Below are 21,354 nucleotides of genomic sequence, written 5' to 3'. Positions count from 1 at the left end.
TTCCAGCTAATCAGAACAACAATCAATTGACTGCTAATATACTGCCACGTGATTTTACAATACATTTCTGATTCCTATAGAAACCACCACAACTTTTAAAGTGTATTTTTCTAACCTAATATAGGTAATTTTGAAGATGTAGTAAAGACATATTTTCCCTCATTTGCAGAGGTTAAAAAAAAAAAAGGCACATTACAGGTATTTTAAATAAATTAAAAACAGCAGCTATATTAAAATATGCCATGTCGACAAAAAAAGTACAACTGGGAATATATTTCAGTGGTTTTTCTACCGAAAGTGCTATGCTGAGTTAAATATCTTAGAATCAGAGAAGAGTCTTTTTTGTGTGGGGCAGACTGTGTTAAGCTTTCTCCCTAGGTAGCACGATGTGCTCTCTCTAGGTTTACTCTAGCCATGGTATCTGCTTTTTGGTTTTCTGCCCAACCTGGATGCTATTTCAAGCCAGTTTCTCCAAGGAAAAATGCAAACAGTTCCCCCTCCCTACATGAACTCACATCTAAGAGATTTCCGTATGGATGCAAGAAGTGAAGGAACCACTGGGGACAATTTCAAATCATGAATCCTATTATCCCCTGATCATTCCACTGTAAAAATCTGCCCTAGAAGTAGTTAGATGTGTTAATCTGCCCTAGATGTAGATGTGTTAAACACATCTATTGATTCATTCATTTGTACATCCAAGAAGTATCTATTGAGTTTACACTATGGTGCCAGAAACTTCTAGGTATTAAAAATACAGTGGAGCAGAGTGCGATAGCCAGTAATCCCAGCAGCTTGGGACGCTGAGGCAGGAGGCTTGCAAGTTCAAGTCCAGCCTCAGCAATTTAGCGAGGCCCTAAGCGATTTAGCAAGACTCTGTCTCAAAATAAGTAAAAGGGGCTGGAGATGTGCCCTGGGTTCAACCCCTGGCACACACACACACAAAAGCAGACCCTCGAACTTCCGGTTTTAGCGTAAATAAACAAGTAAATTTTATAAAAGATGAGGTTAGAACTCTAAAGGAAAGAATTCAGACTTGCATTAGAGAACAATGGGAAAACCTTTCTGACACAGAATACTGCTTACCAGATTTGGCTTTCTGGTTCCTTATTTTGTGGTTCATGTTCAATTTCAAAAAGCCTCAAAAAATCAAGCCTTTTATTTGTATTAAATTCCAAAAGCAAAGATAAGCCTTTTTTTTTTTTTTTTTTTTTAAATCGGCCACCTGCATCCACAATTTAAAAGCTGCATAAGAAAGGAAGGGTGCCCTTTGGAAAAATGTTTCTCCATATGCTCACACAAAATGAATTTAAAAAATAATTGGAGAAATTAAGAATCTTATGTAATGTTACTTTTCTGAAGCTAAACATTTAATTTGAAAGTTAAAAATCATTAATCCTGGCAGAAATATTGTCTTAATAATGCACTTTTTTCTAAAAACAGGAGAACCCTGCCTATGAGAAATATATCCGACCACTATTACAAAGTTGGAGATCCAAGCTGTGAAACAACCAACAGTAATCAAGGAACAAGCAGCACCACAATGTTTCTATGGCATATATATAAAATTAAAATTGATATACATATATACACATACATATATGTAAGAGTCATCTTTTAGACATTGTCTGAAGTAGCATCTGTGAGATATTATTTGTGATTTACTTCTATAAAACAGTCTGTGAAAAGGGGGAGTGAAGAGCTGTTAAATTTGGTCACTGGGTAGGTATTTAGGTGTTCATTACACTACTCTCTCTACCGTTGGATGTTTGAAATTTCCCACAATAAAAAAAAGAAAAAATAAATAAATAAGGACCACTATCTGTAGCATTTATTTGATTAAACACCATAACTTTGTTTTAGATATAGCAAAGTCAAAAACCAATAAACTCATCAGTTCCTACTTCTCTCTCTCTCTCTTTTCCTTTTTTTGGGTTGCTGGAGATCAAACCCAAGACGTCATGAAATGTTAAGCTGTTAAGTGAGTACTCTACTACTAAGCTACATTTAGTATTTGTCCTCAGGTTTAAAAGGACACACACATTCTAACACACTATCCTCCAGAAGTGCCTATGCTTGGTGTAACTGAAATAAAATACAGAGCCCTAAAAATACATCTAAGTATCAACTTTTTAAAAATCAACTCTCTGGGGCTGGGAATGTAGCACAATGGTAAAGTACCTGCCTAACATGAGTTGTAGAGGCCCTGGGTTCAATTCCCAGCACAGAAAAAAACAAAAACAAAAAAACACTTTTGAAGGGAAAATGATAAAAATTTCATAGAAACAGACATAATAATTTCAAATTACCCCAATATAATCAAGGTACATTTTTCCATATCATTTCCAATTACCCAACTAGATAAAGCATTCAAATATCAACTGACAAATCGAAAAAAAAAAAATTTCTGCAGCAATTTTTCCCAATTTACTCATATAAGCAATCATTTAGTTATTAATAATTAGTAAACCTGAGAAAATTTATCCAAAGTAAACTTATCTCCAATAAGTTGGTTAGGGAAGAGAATTCGTAAGTCTTTCACTTTCATAAACTTGGAGCAACTAGTATTATTCCTATTTCCACACTATTTTCAATTCTAATCATTTTACTACGTATTGATCTCAGTGAGTTCAACTAACCAGTTGGGGATTTGTATTTTTATTTTTTTTGTAACCATCAACCAACTTGAAATGAGAGCCAATTTTCTAAAATGGTAGCCTTGAACTAGTTACCAAAACCAGAGCAACCTATCAAAAACATTTAGGAATCTTAGTCTGAAGATGGTGAAAATGGGGTAATTACAGGTTTCTGCTTATGGGTAACTTATCAAATCTTAAAATAAATTTTCAGGAAGACGTGCGCAAAGTGGACGAAGTAAATGTTGTTATCTTTTCAGAGACAGAGTCTTGGAATAGTCTCACAGAGAGGAGGAGAAAGAGTGACCTGCCTGCCCCAGGGCAGAGTCTGAGTTCTACTCTTCCCTTAGAAAACAGGGCAGAAGTTACATGCCTTCCTTTTATAAGGTGTTCTAGCAAACCAGGAAGTCTCACTATAATTAACATAATTCTTCCTGTAACTTTCAAGAAATAGAATCAAATGCAAAATAAGACTAGAAGTAGGCCAGGGTGGTGGCATGGTGCATCCCTGTAATCCCAGCTACTTGGGAGGCAAAGGCAACTGGATCCCAATTGAAGGCCAACCTGGACAACTTAGCAGGAGCCTGTTTCAAAATAAAATAAAATGGGATGGGAATGTAGTTTTGAGCATGTCTGAGGCCTGGACTCAATCTCCGGTACTTAAAAAAAAAAGAAAGAAAGAAAAGACTACAATGAAATAAAATTACATACATTTCCCCAACTATTCCAGATTCTTCTTCATTTATAGTAGTTTATTTCTTCTCTTCAGAAATAAACTTAGCTTTGATAATAACATATAATTGTGGGTAACCACAATATATGAGAGTAAAATAGCTAGAGTCATTCTTGTTCCCATGCTTAGGACGAAATTGAAATAATGAGTCATATTCAGCACTATGACAACTGAAGAACAATCTGTAATCTTTAATATAAGTCCCATTGGAAACTTTGTCAAACTGCATGTTCACCATTCAAATATGCAATCTTTTAGACATCCAGACAAAATTCTATCCATCCCTGCTTTAATGACACAACAGAGTTCTTAAAAACTACAATCTAAGGTTCCATTGAGTCCTCTCAAATCAAAGAGTAGGACATAAACAATGCATACTTTAGACAATGAATATGATTTTCTCCTTTAAGTAATAACAACCACCAATAAATACAAATCTAATTTTCTTATTTCATTTTTTATTAGGTTTTTTTTTTGTTTTTTTTTTTTTTTCTTTTTCCTGGTAGACAGTACACTTGGGAATTATACTGTACCAGGCATAAGAAGATTTCTACCACAGGGACATTTTGTATTCAGAATCCAATATAAATATTTCTAGTCAGACATTTCCATGGCTACAGATATTTGGTTGCTTGATTTATATGCATAGAAAGAAACAGTTGTCATAACTGTGAAAAGCAGTACTTAATAAGTACCTTTAAATGATTGGAACAGTTTTCCTTTAATATTATAATACTGCTTATTGGTTTGGAAACTAGGTCACCCTACATGATATTTGATTTTTTCAAAGGCATCATGAGTACTCTTTCATTCCTGTATTTTTAGCCTTCTAGTTAAGTTAGGGACCATTTTATCAGAAATCATTTTAGCACTGTAATAAAAAAAAGCTTTGTTAAGGGTAGATTATATACCATAATGATTTTCAGACTTCTTTTTATAAAAAAGGTATCTGGAGACTCAGAACAGGCACATGCATACTGAGGGTAAAGGAAACAAAACACAGAAGAGTCTGCTAAAGCACAAAACTTCCCTCTGGTTCTCAATGCCTTCAAATAAATACAAACATTAAAAAAAAAAAAAAAAAAAAAAAAAAAACCACACTGTGATTAAAAAAAAAAAAAAGTCTCTTCCATTTTCTGGAGAGTCAGTTTCCAGGAACTTCTCCCAGCGCTGGAGATCAGTCATCCGTCTTCCGGGCCAGTCTACAGAAAGTCCAGTTGTGCTCCACTGTGTTCTCATTGGCCCGCTCACTCATGTGATGCACGCGAGTGTTGCGGATCGTGAAACCTTGTTTTGTAATGTATTCCATGAGGTGGACCCGCAGAGAAACTTCCTGGTGATAATCACAGGGTCCAAAAGTAAAAGAAACCTGGCAGTCTCTGGTGTCCATCATGTGCTTATTCCACTTGGTAAAATAATTTGAGATGCCTTCTAGTAAGGAATGGACCTTGGTGGTGATGGTTAATTGAGTTATGATAACAGCCACTGGATTGGAGTACTTAGAAAGCTTCCGGGTACTAGAGAGCTCCACAACCTCTTCAAAAGTATCCATAGGATACAAAGGCTTTGGGTCGTTGAGACATTGAATCAAGGGCTCGATCTGGTAAAAATCTGCTTCTTTCCGAAGCAGATCAAATTCCTTAAAATCCAGGGGTAAGGTCAATTCTGAAGTTCTTAAGAAGTTGAGGACATATCGGAAAAGAGGTCCATCTCGATCAATGAAGTAATTGCCTTGAGGGTCTCGAGCTGTGGGGAAGTCCCCCCCAAACATAGCTCCAAGCATGGAATCTGGATAACGCGTCAACGTGGTGAGAGACGTCGTGTACAAGTGTCCACCTACATTTAACGTGACTGGGTCAGTCATCTGAAATTTTTTAAAAGATAATCAGTCACCTGAAATTTTATAAATCCTAACTTTGACAAATTAAGAAAATTAATAGTAACAAGCAAAGCACTAGATTCCTTTAAATTATAACATTTGGCACATACATAATGCAAATGGCTTTACGAAAGAGTGACAAGCTCACCCAGATTAAGGGATCTAACATTTGCTTCAATAAAAAAGAAAGAAGGAACTGGGCAAGGTAGCACATGCCTATGATCTCAGAGACTTAGGAGGCTGAGGTAAGAGGATCCCAAGTTCAAGGGCAGCCATAGTAATTTCATGAGACCCTGTCTCAAAAATAAAAAGGACCAGGAATGCAGCTCAGTGGTAATGCTCCCTTCAGTTCAATCCCCAGTACCAAAAAACAAAAGGAAAGAAAAAGAAAGGAAAGAAGAATATATTCAGTCCTTTAAAGACTTAAGAATCAAGGGCATGGGGCTGGGGTTGTGGTGGTAGAGTGTTTGCCTAGCGTGTGTGAGGCACTGGGTTCGATTCTTAGCACCATATAAAAATAAATAAATAAAATAAAGGTATTGTGTTCATCCACAACTAAAAAAAAAAAAAAAAAAAAAAAAATTGAGGGCATGACTTCCAGAGCCCTACAGTTTCAGACCAGTATTTGAGAGTGTTTGGGTCACAGGAAGGAAAACCTCAAGCTAAAATATACTCATTTTTTTCTGATTTTTTTTTAAAGATCTTCAGTTTTTTTTTTTAACTGTTTAACATACAATAGAATAAAAATGATCTGATAATGTAAAGATATTTACTTTTAATACTTCTTTGGAGTTTCCCCACTCAAAAAAGAACAAGTCATGAAATCTTTAAAACTAAAATTTTGTGGGTTGGGGTTGTAGCTCAGTTGTGGAACGCTTGTGTAGCATGTGTGAGGCACTGGGTTTGATTCTCAGCACCACATATAAATAAGTAGAATAAAGGTCCACTGACAACCAAAAAAAATTTTTTTAAATAAATAAATAAAACCCTGTGCCTACCTAATCTTTATAACTTTTTTATGGAAATAGTAGTTTCAAACACTAAGTTAAAATATACAGCTGGATCAACACAACCTAGCCACAAAAACATCACAGACTCAAAAGCTATTAGTAGTTTTAAAATTTCATAAATTGATAGTGTATTCACATTTGTAACATTAATGTTGCAATCTGACCTTTAATTTTGAGAAACAAAACCTTCTAAATAACACATCTTTCATTTTAGAAACCATATTTAAGAAAAAGTAAAGACATGGGTAATGTTCAGATATGAGGAAAGTAAAATATTTCTTATCAGAGGAGGAGAAAAAGAGGGAGACACAGGAACACACAAAAAGGAGAAGAGGCACATTCTCAACTGTCATCTCCCCAGTCACAAGAAAATGTTCTCTACTCCATTACATATTAGACCCTTTAGTATCACCACTCCACAAGCAGTTTTAAGAGTAACATACTTCAAAGACCAAAAAGTGATGGTCTCTCTCAAATAAGTGATTATAAAAAGTTACTTCAAGAGTCCATACTAAGTCTGCTTACATTAAAATACCAAACAAAACAACATACACCCCCGAAAAACACATCTAAACGAATTGAAGGGGAAAGGGGTTGCACAAGTTCCTAATTTGCATCCTTGTAAGATATATTATGTCTAAGACTAAGGGGAAAAAAGGTACAAAAATAATTTTCCAGTCTTTAAAGTGCAGCTGCCAAGAACCACTCACCATATAGCCCCAGTCTCCATTATCCATCTGCTCCAGTGCTGCGTTTTCAGGAGCCCAGCTTCCAGGAAAACTTTGGGAAGAGAAAAAAGGACATATGATAGCACAAGCAAGTATGAAAATAGAGAACAAAGGTTCTCCCACCTAACAGAGCAGAACACCAAAAAATGACTCATCTTTGTTCATCTAAAGCCTACTACAGGGCAAAGACCTGGCAGGGTGCTCTATGGGTATCTTGAGAGCCTGTCCAGAAGAGAGAACTATCCTACACTTGGAGTAAGAGGAGGAGCCTAGAAGTAAACCAGCCATTCAAATTCTTTCTCTTCTCTACAAGTCCAGTTTTTAGGATTTCCATAAAAGAATATTATGGCTAACTCTTCAACCTTATATTGGTACAAACCTATGATGGTCTTTCTCAGAAAGGTCATTAAGGAAAAAGGCAGGAGGTTACATCATATATAAACAGAAGAATGAGAAATTATACTCCATTATATAGGATGTGTCAAAGTGCATTATAATGTCATGTATAACTAATTAGAACAAATTTTTTAAAAATTAAAAAAAAAAAAAAAAAAAAGAAAAAGGCAGGAGGATTACAAGTTAAAGGTCAGCCTGGGCAACTGAGCAAGACCCTGTCTCAAAAATCAAAAAAATTTTAAAAGGCCTGGGGATGTAGCTCAGTGGTAAAAAGCACCCCTAGGTTCAATTTCCAGTATCAAAAAGAGAAAGAGAAAGGAAAGCCAGGCACAGCGGCAGTGTCTGTAATCCCTGCAACTCCAGAGGCCTCAGTGGGAAGATTGCAAGACTGAGGTCACTCTGAGCAATTTACTCAGACCCTGTCTCAGAATAAAAAATAAAAAGACCTGGGATGCGGCTCAGTGGTAAAGGGCCCCTGAGTTCAATCCCCAGTACTGAAAAACAGTAGGAAAGGTAAAAAAAGGAAGGAAAAACTTCTATTCATCAGCATTTCAGCTATATAAATTAAACATCTTGGGGCTAGGGTTGTGGCTTCAGTAATAGAGCGCTTGCCTAGCATGTGTGAGGCACTGGGTTCTATTCTCAGCACTGCACATAAATACATGAATAAAATAAACAGTCCATCAACAACTAAAAAAATTTTTTAAATAAATTAAACATCTCACTAAACACATTAAAAATAAATTTCCCAAGATACAAGTATCACTTTCCACAGAAATACATCAGAATAGTATTTATTGTATAATAAAAAAGATACTTTAAATAATGAGGTATTTCTCTTCATGCAATAATCAAAACAAATAGAAAGCAATTTAAGTGACAAACTGTTAGAGCACAATTTGGGGCATAAAGAACCGTCCTGATCTGGCTCAGAGTTGTCAGTCAGCACTCTAGAGAGCCAGTCTTAGGACACTAATAAACACCCATATGCTAATGATGCCAGTTTGAATTTATTTTTATCTACAATTCAAGAGCACTTAAACACTTCCCCAGCTACTGAATTGCCTTAGTCAGTTCCCTCTCACACACTTCATTCCCCAAATCAACCTGCAAAGCAAACTGTAGAGCAAATTTCAAAAGCGCTGGCAAGAGATGGTAAGAAACATGGACCTCTCCATATTCACCCAGGAAAAGCATCGGCTTTTTTTGTGCGGTCTTTGAACAGATCCACTTTTCCCACTTTTAGAGGAATCTGGCACACAATTCCCAGAACAAGCTCTGGCTACAAAAGATCACAAAGGCTCTTTCTCAAAAGGTCACTCAGGCATGTAGAGAACATTTGCATAGCACAGCAGGGGCTGAAATCAGAGCCTGAAGCATCTATTTCTCCACCTTGCAAATTCTTCAAAGCAAACAAGCTAAAATGTGGACCAGAGGATGTACAGTTTTTTACTCTTTACACTCCACAGTTGGATACAGACAGGCCTCCACATGCTACAGGATGAGAAATGGAACAAATGTCAAATTCAGGGCTGTTGGGACAAATCTGTATTCCTCTGACTTGCTTCATAAACAGTGTCTGAAATAAACAGAACCAAGAAGTGAACTTTACCAACTCGTCTTGCCAGCATCTCATGCAGCTACTGATAACAACGAATCAGTAACCATGCAATTTAAAAGGCCAGTCATTAGAAAGTTCTGGTAAATTCTTTGGTATTCCCTGTCACCCTTTGGTATTTCCTGATGACCTCAATAACTGATCATTCAACCAACATTATTTTAGATCAATTACGGGGAGGGAGGATATATGCAATGCAGATACACAGAAAGAGAAAAAGGTCAACCCTTGCCCTCATGGAGCCTTCGCTCTACAAAAGAAGGCAACACGCAACTGAAGTACAGAATTCCAAAGTGTACACGGATGGACTGGCAGAACCTGCAGGAGGAAGACCAAGAGTCCAAACTGGAAAATGAAGAGCTCACTCAATGGAACAAAGAAAATTTTCACAACCTGAGATGGGATTCCAGAAAGAAGAAGCAATTTAAATAGGCAGGGATATGTACATCTTCCCCCCCCAACCCCTGCTCCCCAACACTGCTGATAAAATAATCCAAACTCAAATTACTGCCCCCATTTTAGAGATGCAAAATAGAGAAACCAAGCAGATTAAGTGGCTTGTTCAAGGCCCACAGTTGGGAAGTAACTGAGTAAGCACTTGAGTTTTCTGACTCCTGGTCTAGATCTTTCCATAAACACCCTCCTAGGATAGATATTGAGAGAAGAGAATCCCCAAAACCAAGAAATTGAAAAGGATTAATTTTAGACTCTCTATAGTTACCTACTAACCTATCCACCTACTAGGGTTTTATTTAAAATTTTACAGTAACTCACCCTAACTAAGCAGTCGTAACGGATTTGTAAAAATTCCCCGGAGTCCACAGGCACCATAGCCTATAATCCCAGCAGCTTGGGAGGCCGAGGCAGAAGGATCATGAGTTCAAAGACAGGCTCAGCAAAAGCAAGGCCATAAGCAACTCAGTGAGATTCTGTCTCTAAACAAAATACAAAATAGCGCTAGGGATGTGGCTCAAGTGGTTGAGTGTTCCTGAGTTCAATCCCAGTACACCCGACAAAAAAATTCCCAAGTCTAAATTTTAAAAAGGTAGAAACCACTCACTAGTGTGAATAATGGCTAACGTTCTCTGCCTTAAGTGACATAAAGAACTCCAATCCATGAATATCTAAATTACTAAATGACAAATGGAATACCAATAGACATTGATGTTATAACTGTTAGGCAAGGTCTATTTCTAGTTCTTTTTTACGACTAAATCAAAACGGTAATGTCTTGAGCAGTCATAAAAAGAAAATGCAATGATGCCCCTGAATCTGTTCTACAGCTTTCGAAAGCCAAGATTCTGTACAAAGATGTAAAAAACCTCAAACTTAATAATTCAGGAAAGCAATTATGGAAATCTACATGAGCCCATGTTTCTTAAAAAGCACCCAAAAGTCTTTCTATACTTGTGTATAAGATTCATCAAAATAAACTGAAGCAAAGTCAGGGTTAGTCACTTCCAATAACAATGACGAAACTCTAAAAATGTCAAATTGGTCACTAAAGAGCTCAAAGGGGGAAAAAGTACTAAATTTTACCTCTACTCCTTGTTTCTAAATGTCCTCTGTAGAGATGTTTAGATACAGCAAGAAACCAAAAAAAGAAAAAGAAAAAAGCCAGGAAGATTCCTGATTCCTGCTTACCCAATACTGGATTCTGAATTAATGACTATTATTCAGAACATATCAGGGCAATGCAGATGGATGAAATAAAACAAAATCCAAAAGAATTTCCGGAATAGCTTCAATCTCTTCTACTAAATCATTTTCCAGAGCTGTTAACAATTAGAAAATGATTCATTTGCTTTTCATCTTTTCTCTCTTCTGGTACAGACTCCCCTTAAGGGCTTAATGAGAAGTTAAATGACCACAAGACAAGCAGCAAAAGGAAGACCCTGAAGTAGGCATCAAATGGGTCTGTGTTATTTGATAAGGTAAAGAAATATCTAATATTTCAGAAAATTTGTGACGAACAGAGATTATAAGGGTAACAAAAAAATTTTTTTCCAGTGACTTTCCATACTAAAGATTGTTTTAAATGACAGTGAGAGCTGGAGATATAGCTCAGCTGGTAGATTTCTTGCCTTGAAAGCCCAAGGCCCTAGGTTCAATCCCCAGTACTGCAAAGAAGAAAAAAAAAAAAAAATGGCAGTGAAAAACCTGGATGTGGTGGCACATGCCTATAAACCCAGCAACTTGGGAGGCTGAGGCAGGAGGATCAAAGCCAGCCTCAGCAGAAGCCAGGAGTTAAGCAACTCAGTGAGACCCTGACTCTAAATAAAATTCTAAAAAAAGGGGCTGGGGGTGTGATTCAGTGGTCGAGTGCACCTGAATTCAATCCTTGGTACCCATCCCCCCAAAAGTGAAAGCAACCAAGCACAATTATAAAATTCAAAACACAACACTTCCTGGCCTGGTAAAAATCAATTCATCTGAAAAGATCTAACCTTTGATCCAAATAAATTCTTGTCTCAAAGTCTATAAGGCAGCACTGAAAATTTGCCTAGATTTAATCTTAAAAGGTTATCATGACTAATGTATAAATTCTGATGGTGTAATGTTAGCAGGTAGTTCAGTTAAGGAAAACACGTGCTGAAAAACTTATAGAAGCTTTAAAAGAGATTACAGGGCTGGGGTTGAAGCTCAGAGGTAGAGTGCTGGCCTAGCACGTGGAAGGCACTGGATTCGATCCTCTACACCACATAATAATAAATAAAAATAAAGGAATTGTGACTGTCTACAACTAAAAATATTTTTAAAAAATAAATTACAGATTTTTCAAGGTAGCGTATCTGAAGAACACACAATCCAATAAATTAGTAATTTGCAAAATAACCTAACCCCTAAATGCCATTCTCCTTACCACAGTAGAATTGCATTTACAGGCTCGTGGATTATGATGAACTAAATTTAACACAAATATTCTGGGTTGCTCTTTTCTGCTACAGACTAAGAATCCCCCAGGGCAAAAGTCCTCCTCCTATATATCACTCTATACTCTGCAATAGAAACCTCCAAGTTTGATCAAGTAGTAAAAAAAATCTTGGCCAGGCGTGGTGGCACACGCCTGTAAATCCCAGTGGCTTGGGAGGCAGAGGCAGGAGGATCCAGAGTAGAAAGCCAGGCTCAGCAAAAGTAAGGCCCTAAGCAACTCAGTGAGACCCTGTCTCTAAATAAAATACAAAGAAGGGCTAAGGATGTGGCTCAGTGGTCGAGTGCCCCTGAGTTCAATCCCTGGGACCCCAAAAAGAAAAAAGAAGACTCTCTTGACTACTGTCTTCTCAGAGTTTCCAGGTAGCCCTTTAAAGTGCTTTTCTACTGAAACCTTTGTGTCTGGCATTCGGAAGAGAGGACTCAATAAAGTCTCTCCGTCTATACTCACCTTCAAAATTGCCTTTGTACTGAGTTTCTGTTCTTGAAACGTGGGAGTTTGAAAGTGAAATACTTTTTATAGTAACTAGTTCAGCGACATCTAAAGGAGTCTTTTGGGTTAACATCCACATACAAGTCAGCACAAGTAGCCAGGCATACAAGGATAATGCGCTTATAATGTTAGATTAGCCCTAACTCAACCAATACAGAAATGGATCTTTTCTTAATTCTTTTCTCCTCTCTCAACCATGTGGTCTAGAACAGAAGAGCTCTAGATTGAAAAGTGACCTTATTGCTAAAGAACTGTCACAGAGTCACAAAATCATAAAATTCATCTTACCCTCATGAGATAATATCACCTCCCTCAAAACTAATTAGACCATTTCAACACTACATGAAAGTAAAAACTGGCCTATAGGGCAACAATCCAGGAGTAGGGTTCTGAAGTCACATGCAGGCAAGTGCAAAGGAAAGAAAACTGACTACCGGGAAGGAAGGACCAGAGCCCCAATTCTGCTTCATTACTGTTATGAGACCCTGAGTAAATCACTCATATGCCCAGCTTCCTCCTTGAGGAAATGGATAAAATAAACAAGATCATGAATATAAAACAAGTATTATACAAATGTGAAAGTATTTTCACTTGTGGCAGTAGGATCAACAAAATTTCTATGAGAAAGAGAGAAATTTGAGAATGTGAGCAAAGTAATTTAGAGCACAGGCATGCAGAGAGGGCAAAAGGGTGGTGATGGCCTCTTAATATGCCTCCAGTGTCCTCAAGTCCACATTTCCCCAGAGTTCCAGACAAGTACAGTACAGGTAAAGGGCAGAGTCCAACGTTTACAGAGACCACAGACATCTGAGTGTCTGATCTGAGAAGGAACTTCTCTAAAGCATGACTCAGGATTATCTCCAAGGTAAAGCTGAATGCAAATACATACGTGAACTTCATTTTAAATAGCCCTCAAATATCAAAATCCAAAACACACGAGGGAGTCACAGCATTCACCTAGGACTCCTTTATGTGGTAAATGCTTTGGTTAAAATATGATTTATGAATATTTATATCACAAAACTTAGCAATGGCATCTATGGTTATCCTGACCCGCCATCCTTGATACGTAAGACATTACAAAAAAAAATCTCCTTATCAACTGATGGTGTTCAATCAAAGAGCAAGTTCTCGAAAGTTACCAACCCTGCTCATAAAAACATTCTTTTCCTAGCTACACATTTGTTCACTTGAAAACATCTCAATCTGGGGCTCAGGCCTGTGCTATCTCAGCTTCTTATTCCAGGATCATTCTGATCCTAGGGCATTTGTGACAGCGAAGAAGATGAACATGCCATATGGGAAAGAAGAAGATACTTGGGCTACCCCAAACATTCTTGGCCAAAAAGGGTCATCCCAGGTCTATTTGCCACCCAAATCTCTTCTATCAACAAAGTCTCAAAACTGGATTTATCAACTTGTTCCAGAACTGGTATACTTGAACAGAAACATGATAACTTCAGCAGAATATCCAAACAGGATCTCGGTCACGTTTCATTTCCCGGTCCCACCCCCAGACACAGCCTCCAGCACCGTCAGTCCAGCAGGTGCTGCAGGGGCTCCCCATTACCACGGTCATTTATCACCTCTGACATCAAGCATCAGAAATGCCACGACATATACAAATCTGAGCATCTGAGCCACGAACTCGGCTGCAATCTGTGTGTCTCTTCGGACCAGAAAATCCCAAAGGCAGTGCTCAGAAGCCCTTCCGTACGCTTTCAACTGGGGCAAGCGCTAGCTAGGAAGCGCCATCCCCCAAAAACACATCGTTTTCGAGCAAACCCGGACTGTTCCCGTCCGGGCCCCGCTCCGCCGTCGCCCGGCCAGCGAAGCCCGCGAACCCGACCCGGCCCCGGCGCGGAGCGGGCGATGCTCCCGGCCCGGGTGAGGGGCGCGCACCGGAGCCCCGAACCTCGGCCCTCGGGGCCGCGCGTCCCTGCCGGGCGGGCCCCGGAATCCCCGCCCAGGCCCGGCCGAGGGCAGCCCCGCCGCAGGCTCGTGCCAGCCCCGGGACGCGCGGCCCGAGCTCCCCGCGGTCCCCTCAGCGCGGCCCGCCACCTCCCGGCTCCAGGCGCCCCTGCCCAATCCTCTCAGCTCCGCTCCCCTAGCCACCGGGCACCGGCTTCTCCTTATCCCCGGCCCTCCCGAGCCCGGGCCCCGAAAGCCCTGCGCCCGCCCCACTCACAGCGCGACAGCGGCGGCGGCGGCCCGGCCGGGAGATGCCGGCGGCCGGAGAGCGCGAGCGCGGGGACGAGCAAGCCCGCGCCCTGAGGCGGCGGCGGCGGCGGCTGCGGCGGCGGCGGCGGCAGAAGGGACGACTGAGCCGGCGCCCGGAGTTGCGGTTCCAGCTGCCCAGCGCGGGCGGCGCCTTCCCAGCAGAGCTGCGGCGCCACGAGCGCGGGCGCCCCCTAACGGTGGCGCGGGCGGGAGGTCAGAGAGACTAGTGAGCCGGACCGCCGGGGGAATTCAACCCGCACAGCCAGGGCTGGGTCATCAGACGCGCTGTATCGCAGCCCCGAAGCCCCGCCCCAAAGCACCAGCCCCGCCCAAGACTCCGCCCCGGCTAAGCCCCACCCAGGGCACGCCCTCGCTCCCTGCCTCCGCCTGCAGTCCCAACCCGGTGCCCTCAAACCCGGTTCTCTCCCTGCACTCTGCCCTCTGCGCTAGTGTCTCCACAGGTGTTTCTCCTCATTCATTTCGCTAACTTGTGTGAATCCCTCCCACCACGTGCCAAGCCTGGGGAGCACAGCGGCCACCAAAATCGCGGCGGGTCCCAAGACTCAAGGAAAAAGCTAGTTGACAAAATAAGATTGTAAGTGTTGGGAGGGGCATGACTAGAAGACTTAGGTGGAAATGAGGGAAGAGGACCCCTGCTTCAGATGCAGTGGGCAATGAAGACCTGGACGCCCGGCCTGTGACCAGAGCCCCTCCTGGCCTCGTCCAGCGTTAGGAAGGCCGCCCTATAAAAAGGACTGTAAGGAACCCCCAGGGGCCACCTATTCCGACCTGGTGGCAGCCAAGGGCAGCCAGATTGAGAGAAGTACAGAGCCAACTTCAACAACCGAAATGACCTGTGCAATGGCTTGGAGTCTACAAGTTCTGCCCTAGATGAGGCTGGTGGAGGTTCCCATGTCGAAAGGCCAAGGTGTGGAATACCTAAAGCCTCAGAGTTAATTGATCTCGGTGCACAACCCCTCCGAATGCTTTTCACAACGTTGCTTTCTAGGTAGGACCAGTTATATGACATTGGTTTTGCCGGTTTCCCTTCTCCAGGGGAACCACTAACCTCACCTGGATTTCATCATTTCTTCACGTGTGAGAGGAGATTCTCAAAGTTGAACATTTAGGGGGAGGGTACCAGATTGAACCCAGATTGAACTCAACCACTGAGCTGCATCCGCAGCCCTTTTTGTATTTTATTTAGAGACAGGGTCTCTAAGTTGCTTAGAGCCTTCCTAAGTCACTGAGGATGGCTTTGAACTTCCTGCCTCAGCCTCCTGAGCAGCTGGGATTACAGATGTGCACCACCATGCCTGGCTCAAAATTGAACTCTCAATCAATATGATCGTCACAGTCATATATGATATTTGGGTTTTCTCCAAAAACTCAAATCGATAGGCTAAATAAATAACATGTTTCATCAACATCACTGAATACATTAACATTCACAAAAACGAGGTGAGGATACAGGGAAGTGTTTGTGAAAACAAAATAGTATACACAGTATAATCCTAATTTTGTTTTTAAAAACATATATGCTGGGCACCATGGAAGACGTCTGTAATCCCAGCCACTCAGCATGTTGAGACAGGAGAATCACAATTCAAAAATCACCCTCAGCTCACTCTCAGCAGTCTAAGTAGGCCATAAGCAACTTTCTAAAACCCTGTCTCAAAAAAAATAAAAATAAAAAAAGGGGTTGGGGATGCAGCTCAGCCAAGCACCCCTGGGTTCAATCCCAGTACCAAAAATAAATAAATAAACAAATAAACATAGTTATTTTAAAAGAAAAACACCACACCATTAATCATAGTGTTGCAGGTAATAGGATGCAAATGTTACTGACTTACGACTTCTTAATGTTTTTCTGAATTTTATTTATTGTCTAGAATATATAGATATTGAATTTCTAATCAGAAAAATACAATGAGTTTAGTAGTAGAGGGTGTGTTTTCGTCAGCTTTTTCACTACTGTGACTAAAAGACCTGACCTGAACAATTTTAGAGGAGGAAAATTTTATTTGGAGTTCACGGTTTCAGAGATCTGTCCATAGACAGCTGGCTGCACTCCAAGAGGTGAGGCAGAACATCATGGTGGAAGGGTATGGTAGAAGAAAGCAACTGGGAGCATGGCTCCAGGAAGCAGAGAAAGAGAGACTCCACTAGACAAATGCAAAATACATCCCCCAAAGGTAGGCCCCTGGATGCCCACCTCCTCCAGTCACACCCTACCTGCCCTTCAGTGACCACTTGGTTAATCCCCATCAAGGGATTCATTCGCTGATTGGGTTAAGGGCCTCATAACCCAATCATTTCACCTCTGAACCTTCCTGCATTGTCTCACACTTGAGCTTTGGGGGACACCTCACATCTAAACCATAACATTGTGTTTGTTTTTGTGGTGCTGCAGATAGAACCCACGGCCTTGCAAGCCATACCGACTCTACCACCAAGCTATACACCCACAGCCTGACAATGAGTTTAATTTTTTACAAGAAGACAAAACAGAAATTACCTAAGACTTAGATCTCTTGGATTCAGTGTCCCTGAAAATTCAAATGTGCTTCTAACTTAACAGTCTCTCAAGTCTTCTGTTTTCCCAAATAAAGACTGACAAGGATTAACTCTGTCAGTGGTTTTGTTTGGGTGTGTGTGTTCTGTTTTTGGTCTGATCAGTTCCTTCATATCTTAAAGGCTTGATAGCAATTATAAATTATATTTGCATTTATATTTATATTTCATCATTCATTTATGGTTATTGAGATACAATTGGTTGTTAAATCATTTTTATTCAACAAATTGAAGGAACTGTTTTGTTCTAATAAGTCTGAAGTTTCTCTTGAATTTTCTGTGTAAATGATCATAGAGTCTGCAAGTAGAGACAGTTTGCATCTCCTATCCAAGCTTTATTTTATTTCCTTTTCCTTGCTTTTCTGTGCTAACTTCCCTTGCACAGTGTAGCAGAGGTAATAGTATTTCTTTACTGCTTCTAATGTGTCACCATTAAGTATGGTGTTTGTCATAGATTTTGATAAACCTTTTTTAGGGTAAGGAAGCATTATTCTGCTTTACTATGAATGGGTACTGAATTTTATCAAATGTGGAATTTTCCCCCTAATAAAGTAAATCACAATCATGGATTTTATTAAACCATCCATGCATTCCTGGAATAAATTTGTGATGTATAGTTTTTCCAATAGGCTGCTGGGTTCTATTTAATAATTTATTTATTTATTTATTACTGTTTTTGTTTTTGTTTTTTTGTGGGTTTTTTTTTGGTACCAGGGATTGAACCTAGGGGCACTTAATCATTGAACCACATCCCCAGCCCTTTTTATTTTTTATTTAGAGACAGGGTCTCACTAAGTTGCTTAGGGTCTCGCTGAGTTGCTGAGGCTGGTTTTGAACTTGTGATCCTCCTGCCTCAGCCTCCCAAGTGGCTAAGTTTCTTTCTTTCTCTCCTTCCCCCCACCCCCTGCCCAAAGTACTGGGGATTGAACGCAGGGGCACTCTACCACTGAGCCCCATCCCCAGCCCTTTTTTAAAATTTTGAAACAGAGTCTTACTAAGTTGCCTGTGGTGGCCTCGCATTTGCAATCCTCCCACTTCATTTTTTCAAGTCACTGTGATTACAGACACGTGCCACCAGGCCCAGCTATGCCCAAGCTTCTGTTGAATGCCATCCTCTCTCTTTGTCTACCCTTCCCTGATGCACTGGCTCAGCCACCTCCATAGATTCCATTACTAAAACTAAGCCAGAGGTTCCCAGATCCATATCTCCAGCCCAGCCCTCTCGCCTGAACTCCAGAGCTGCAGATCCTGCATATTCTACAGCCCCAACCTGTAAGCCAAGCCCTGGGCTAAGTGCTTTTACCCTCTGTATCCGTTATCTATTGCCTGTAACAAATCATCTCAAAATGTAGAAGCTTATAACCACATACATTTATCATCTCACAGTTTCTGTGGGTCAAGAATTTGGAAGCAGCGCCGTCTGTCATGAGCTTGCAATCCAACTGTTACCAGAGCTACAGTCCTCAGCCAACCAGAGCACTGGCTTCCAATATCACTCATGTGGCTTTTAACACAAGGCATTATTTCTTTGTCACATGAGCCTCCCCTGACAAATGGCAGCTGACATCGCCAGAGCAAGTGATCTAAGCGAGAAAAAGGCAGAAGCCACCATGTCTTTTATAACTCAGCCTGGAGAGTGACATACCCGTATTATTTTGGTCTTGCAGACCGGCCCTCCTAGTGTGGGAGGGCGTGAACACTGGCAGGAGAGGTCAACGGGGCTTATTTTGGAGGCTGCCACCACACCCTTGCCACAACTCTGAGAGCAGATCAGCCTCACCATCCCACGGCACAGATGAGAAAACTAAGCAAGGAGAGGTGAAGTCACTGGTCAAGGCCACGCAGCCGTGTGGGAGGGGAGAGTGGAACACAGCTCCACCTGGTTCCACGTGGTCTTCTCCTCCCTCACAGTCCACCGCACTATGGTCCACCACCGGCCTCCTCATCCATCATGTATGCAAACCACAACTCTCTTCCACCACCCCCGAACCTCCCAAGTCCCCAGCTCAGCTCAGCAAATGATGCCACCGTCCTTCCATCTGCCCAAACCAGAAGTTTTGAGTCATGCCTGCTCCTGCCTCCCCCTCACTTCCCAGTGCCAGAGAACCCAGCCTGCCAAGTCTTCCCCCTCAGCGCAGCCTGGATCCATTTCTCCTTCCCCCTCTTTATCTCCACCACCACTGCGCCAGGCCAAGCCACCAATGTGTCCATCCTGGACATCTGCAGTAGCTCCCTCACTGGTCTTCCTCGTTCCCTCTGCCTCCCCACGCCTCCCATCTGTCTTCCTCTCTCCAGCCTGAGTCACCTTCAAGAACACAACTTGGGTTGTGCCTGCCTTATGCCCCTGCAGTGGTTCCCCTTGCCTTCAGGATTGAATCCAAACTCGCTCTGGTGTGCTCCATCTCTGCCCAAATGTCCAGCCTCCTCCCCTGGCCCTCTTACCTCTTTCTGGGCCTCAGTTACTTTGGCCACTTTTCAGTTTCTGGGACCAATCTCTCATTTTTTTCACTTTGGGGCCTTCCATGATTCCGTTCCCTGTGCCTAGAACGCTCTTCCCCCAGCTCTTGGATGCCTATCTCTCTCTTCTTCTTTCAGCATATGGTTACCTTTTCAGGGAGGACTTTGCTAACCTCTCAGAGAGGCTGAGGTCCCCCAGCTATAACTTGCACAGGGCCTGCCCTTTCCTCTCCCCACCTCCCTGCCTCTCAACTGCACTGTGAGCTTCCTAAAGGCATAGGCTGCATCTGTGGCTTGGAACAGCACCCTATAGTAAGAACAGAATTGTACAGTGCCTGACGCGTATTACATACTCAACAACTATTTGTTTCTATTTTAACTTTTTTTTTTTGATATGTGAGATTGCACTCAGGGCCGCTTAACCACTGAGCCACTTCCCCAGCCCTTTTTGATATTTTATTTAGAGACAGGGTCTCGCTGAGTTGCTTAGGGCCTTGCTAACTTGCTGAGGCTGGCTTTGAACTCACGATCCTCCTGCCTCAGCCTCCTGAACCACTGGGATTACAGGCATTCACCACAGTGCCTGACTATACTCAACAACCACATGACAGTTTGTGGCCTTTTCTCCACCACCTCCCTTCCCCCTTGCACTCCACACTCAAGCCAGAGGGACAGTGTTCAGTTCCTGAGATGAATTCCAGGACCGCTCAACTCCAGGTCTTTGAAGATGCTGTTCCCTCTGCAGGCACACCCTTCCCTCTGTTCACTCAGCTAACTTCTGTTCATTCATCAGCAACTGGGGCTGCCAGATTTAGCAAAAGAAGGCAGGATGCTCAGTTAAATTTGGAATTCAGCTAAACAATGAATAATGCTTTCATATAGGTCTGTCCCAAATATTGTATCAAATACAAGCATCTACCTGGGTGTGGGGGTGCACGCCTGTGAATCCCAGCTGCTTGGGAGGCTAAGGCAGGAGGATGGAAGGTTTAAGACCAGTCTCAGCAACTTAGTGAGACCTTGTCTCAAAATCAAAAATAAAAAGGGTTGGGGGATGTGGCTTCGTGGTTAAGCACCCCCGGGTTCAGTCCCTGGTCCCATAAATAAATAAATAAATACAAACATACACACATACATAAATCCACAAAGGCCTGTGGTTGTCCTGTATTTTATCTGGCAACCCATCAGGAACCATCACCCCTAAGTTGGTGAATCAGCCCAACACAATGGTAGCTGAGATGAAGGGGTAAGAGAGGCGAATCCTAGCATGCACCCCCACCCCCTTAGCCCTCCTCACCTGCCTCCCCAGGCTCCCTGTTCAGCCTCCTCGTCAGCCCCCAGGGAGCACAACACTCACTCTGCTTTGAAATGGTCCGTCACCAACCAGACGGTGATCTGACAGAGAGGACTGTGTCTCCTCCGTCTTCATCTGGAGCCTCTTTCACCTGGAACAACCCTGGCACCTGGGAGGTGGTGATGTTTACAGAGCAGAGAAATGGAAAAGCATTGAAGAGGAAAAAGTCAACAAGGTGGGAAAAGGAGCTGGCAAATGAAATGCGGCCAGGGAGCGAGAAAGGGGCTGAGTGTCTCCCATGACAGTCTGCAGCGAGCGGGCAGCTTCCTTCCCACCCCCCACCCCAGCAACCTTGCCTCGGTCAGGTACAGCACACCCCACACCCGAG

General features: G+C 41.9%; 2 protein-coding genes across 6 annotated transcripts in view; one reads left to right on the top strand and one right to left on the bottom strand.

The window, feature by feature from the left end:
* Positions 1–1,818, top strand: part of Acox2 (acyl-CoA oxidase 2) — a 28,114-nt gene extending 26,296 nt beyond the window's left edge. For both annotated transcript variants that reach the window (XM_047532498.1, XM_047532497.1), the window contains exon 14: positions 1,444–1,818. In XM_047532498.1, coding sequence (XP_047388454.1) covers positions 1,444–1,506 — 63 coding nt within the window. In that variant the 3' untranslated portion in view covers positions 1,507–1,818. The remainder of the gene's footprint in view (positions 1–1,443) is intronic.
* Positions 1,819–4,499: 2,681 nt separating this feature from the next.
* On the bottom strand, positions 4,500–21,082 carry Kctd6 (potassium channel tetramerization domain containing 6). Of its 4 annotated transcripts, none has more exons than XM_047531631.1 (3): positions 20,970–21,082; positions 6,969–7,038; positions 4,500–5,233 (listed from the first exon to the last, which is right to left on the bottom strand). In XM_047531631.1, exons 2-3 carry the CDS (start codon positions 6,993–6,995, stop codon positions 4,547–4,549), a joined length of 714 nt encoding a protein of 237 aa, XP_047387587.1. In that variant the 5' UTR covers positions 6,996–7,038; positions 20,970–21,082; the 3' UTR covers positions 4,500–4,546. The 4 variants fall into 4 exon arrangements, with proteins under 4 accessions (XP_047387587.1, XP_047387584.1, XP_047387585.1 ...); XM_047531628.1 differs by lacking the exon at positions 20,970–21,082 and adding an exon at positions 14,613–14,747; XM_047531629.1 differs by lacking the exon at positions 20,970–21,082 and adding an exon at positions 12,383–14,546.
* Positions 21,083–21,354: the final 272 nt, after the last annotated feature.

This window comes from Sciurus carolinensis, chromosome 17 (genome assembly GCF_902686445.1).
Source record: "Sciurus carolinensis chromosome 17, mSciCar1.2, whole genome shotgun sequence".
NCBI lineage: Eukaryota > Metazoa > Chordata > Mammalia > Rodentia > Sciuridae > Sciurus > Sciurus carolinensis.
The sequence above is the reverse complement of the archived record's forward strand: the minus strand, read 5'-3'. Positions and strand labels throughout refer to the sequence as shown.

What these genes read in the sequence shown, in the direction of transcription:
- Kctd6 (XM_047531631.1), bottom strand. Translation starts at nt 6,995, where the DNA reads ATGGATAATGGAGACTGGGGCTATATG. An exon ending in ATGGAGACTGGGGCTATATG is followed by an intron (nt 5,234 to 6,968) that starts GTGAGTGGTTCT and finishes AAAAAATTTCAG; the next exon opens with ATGACTGACCCAGTCACGTT.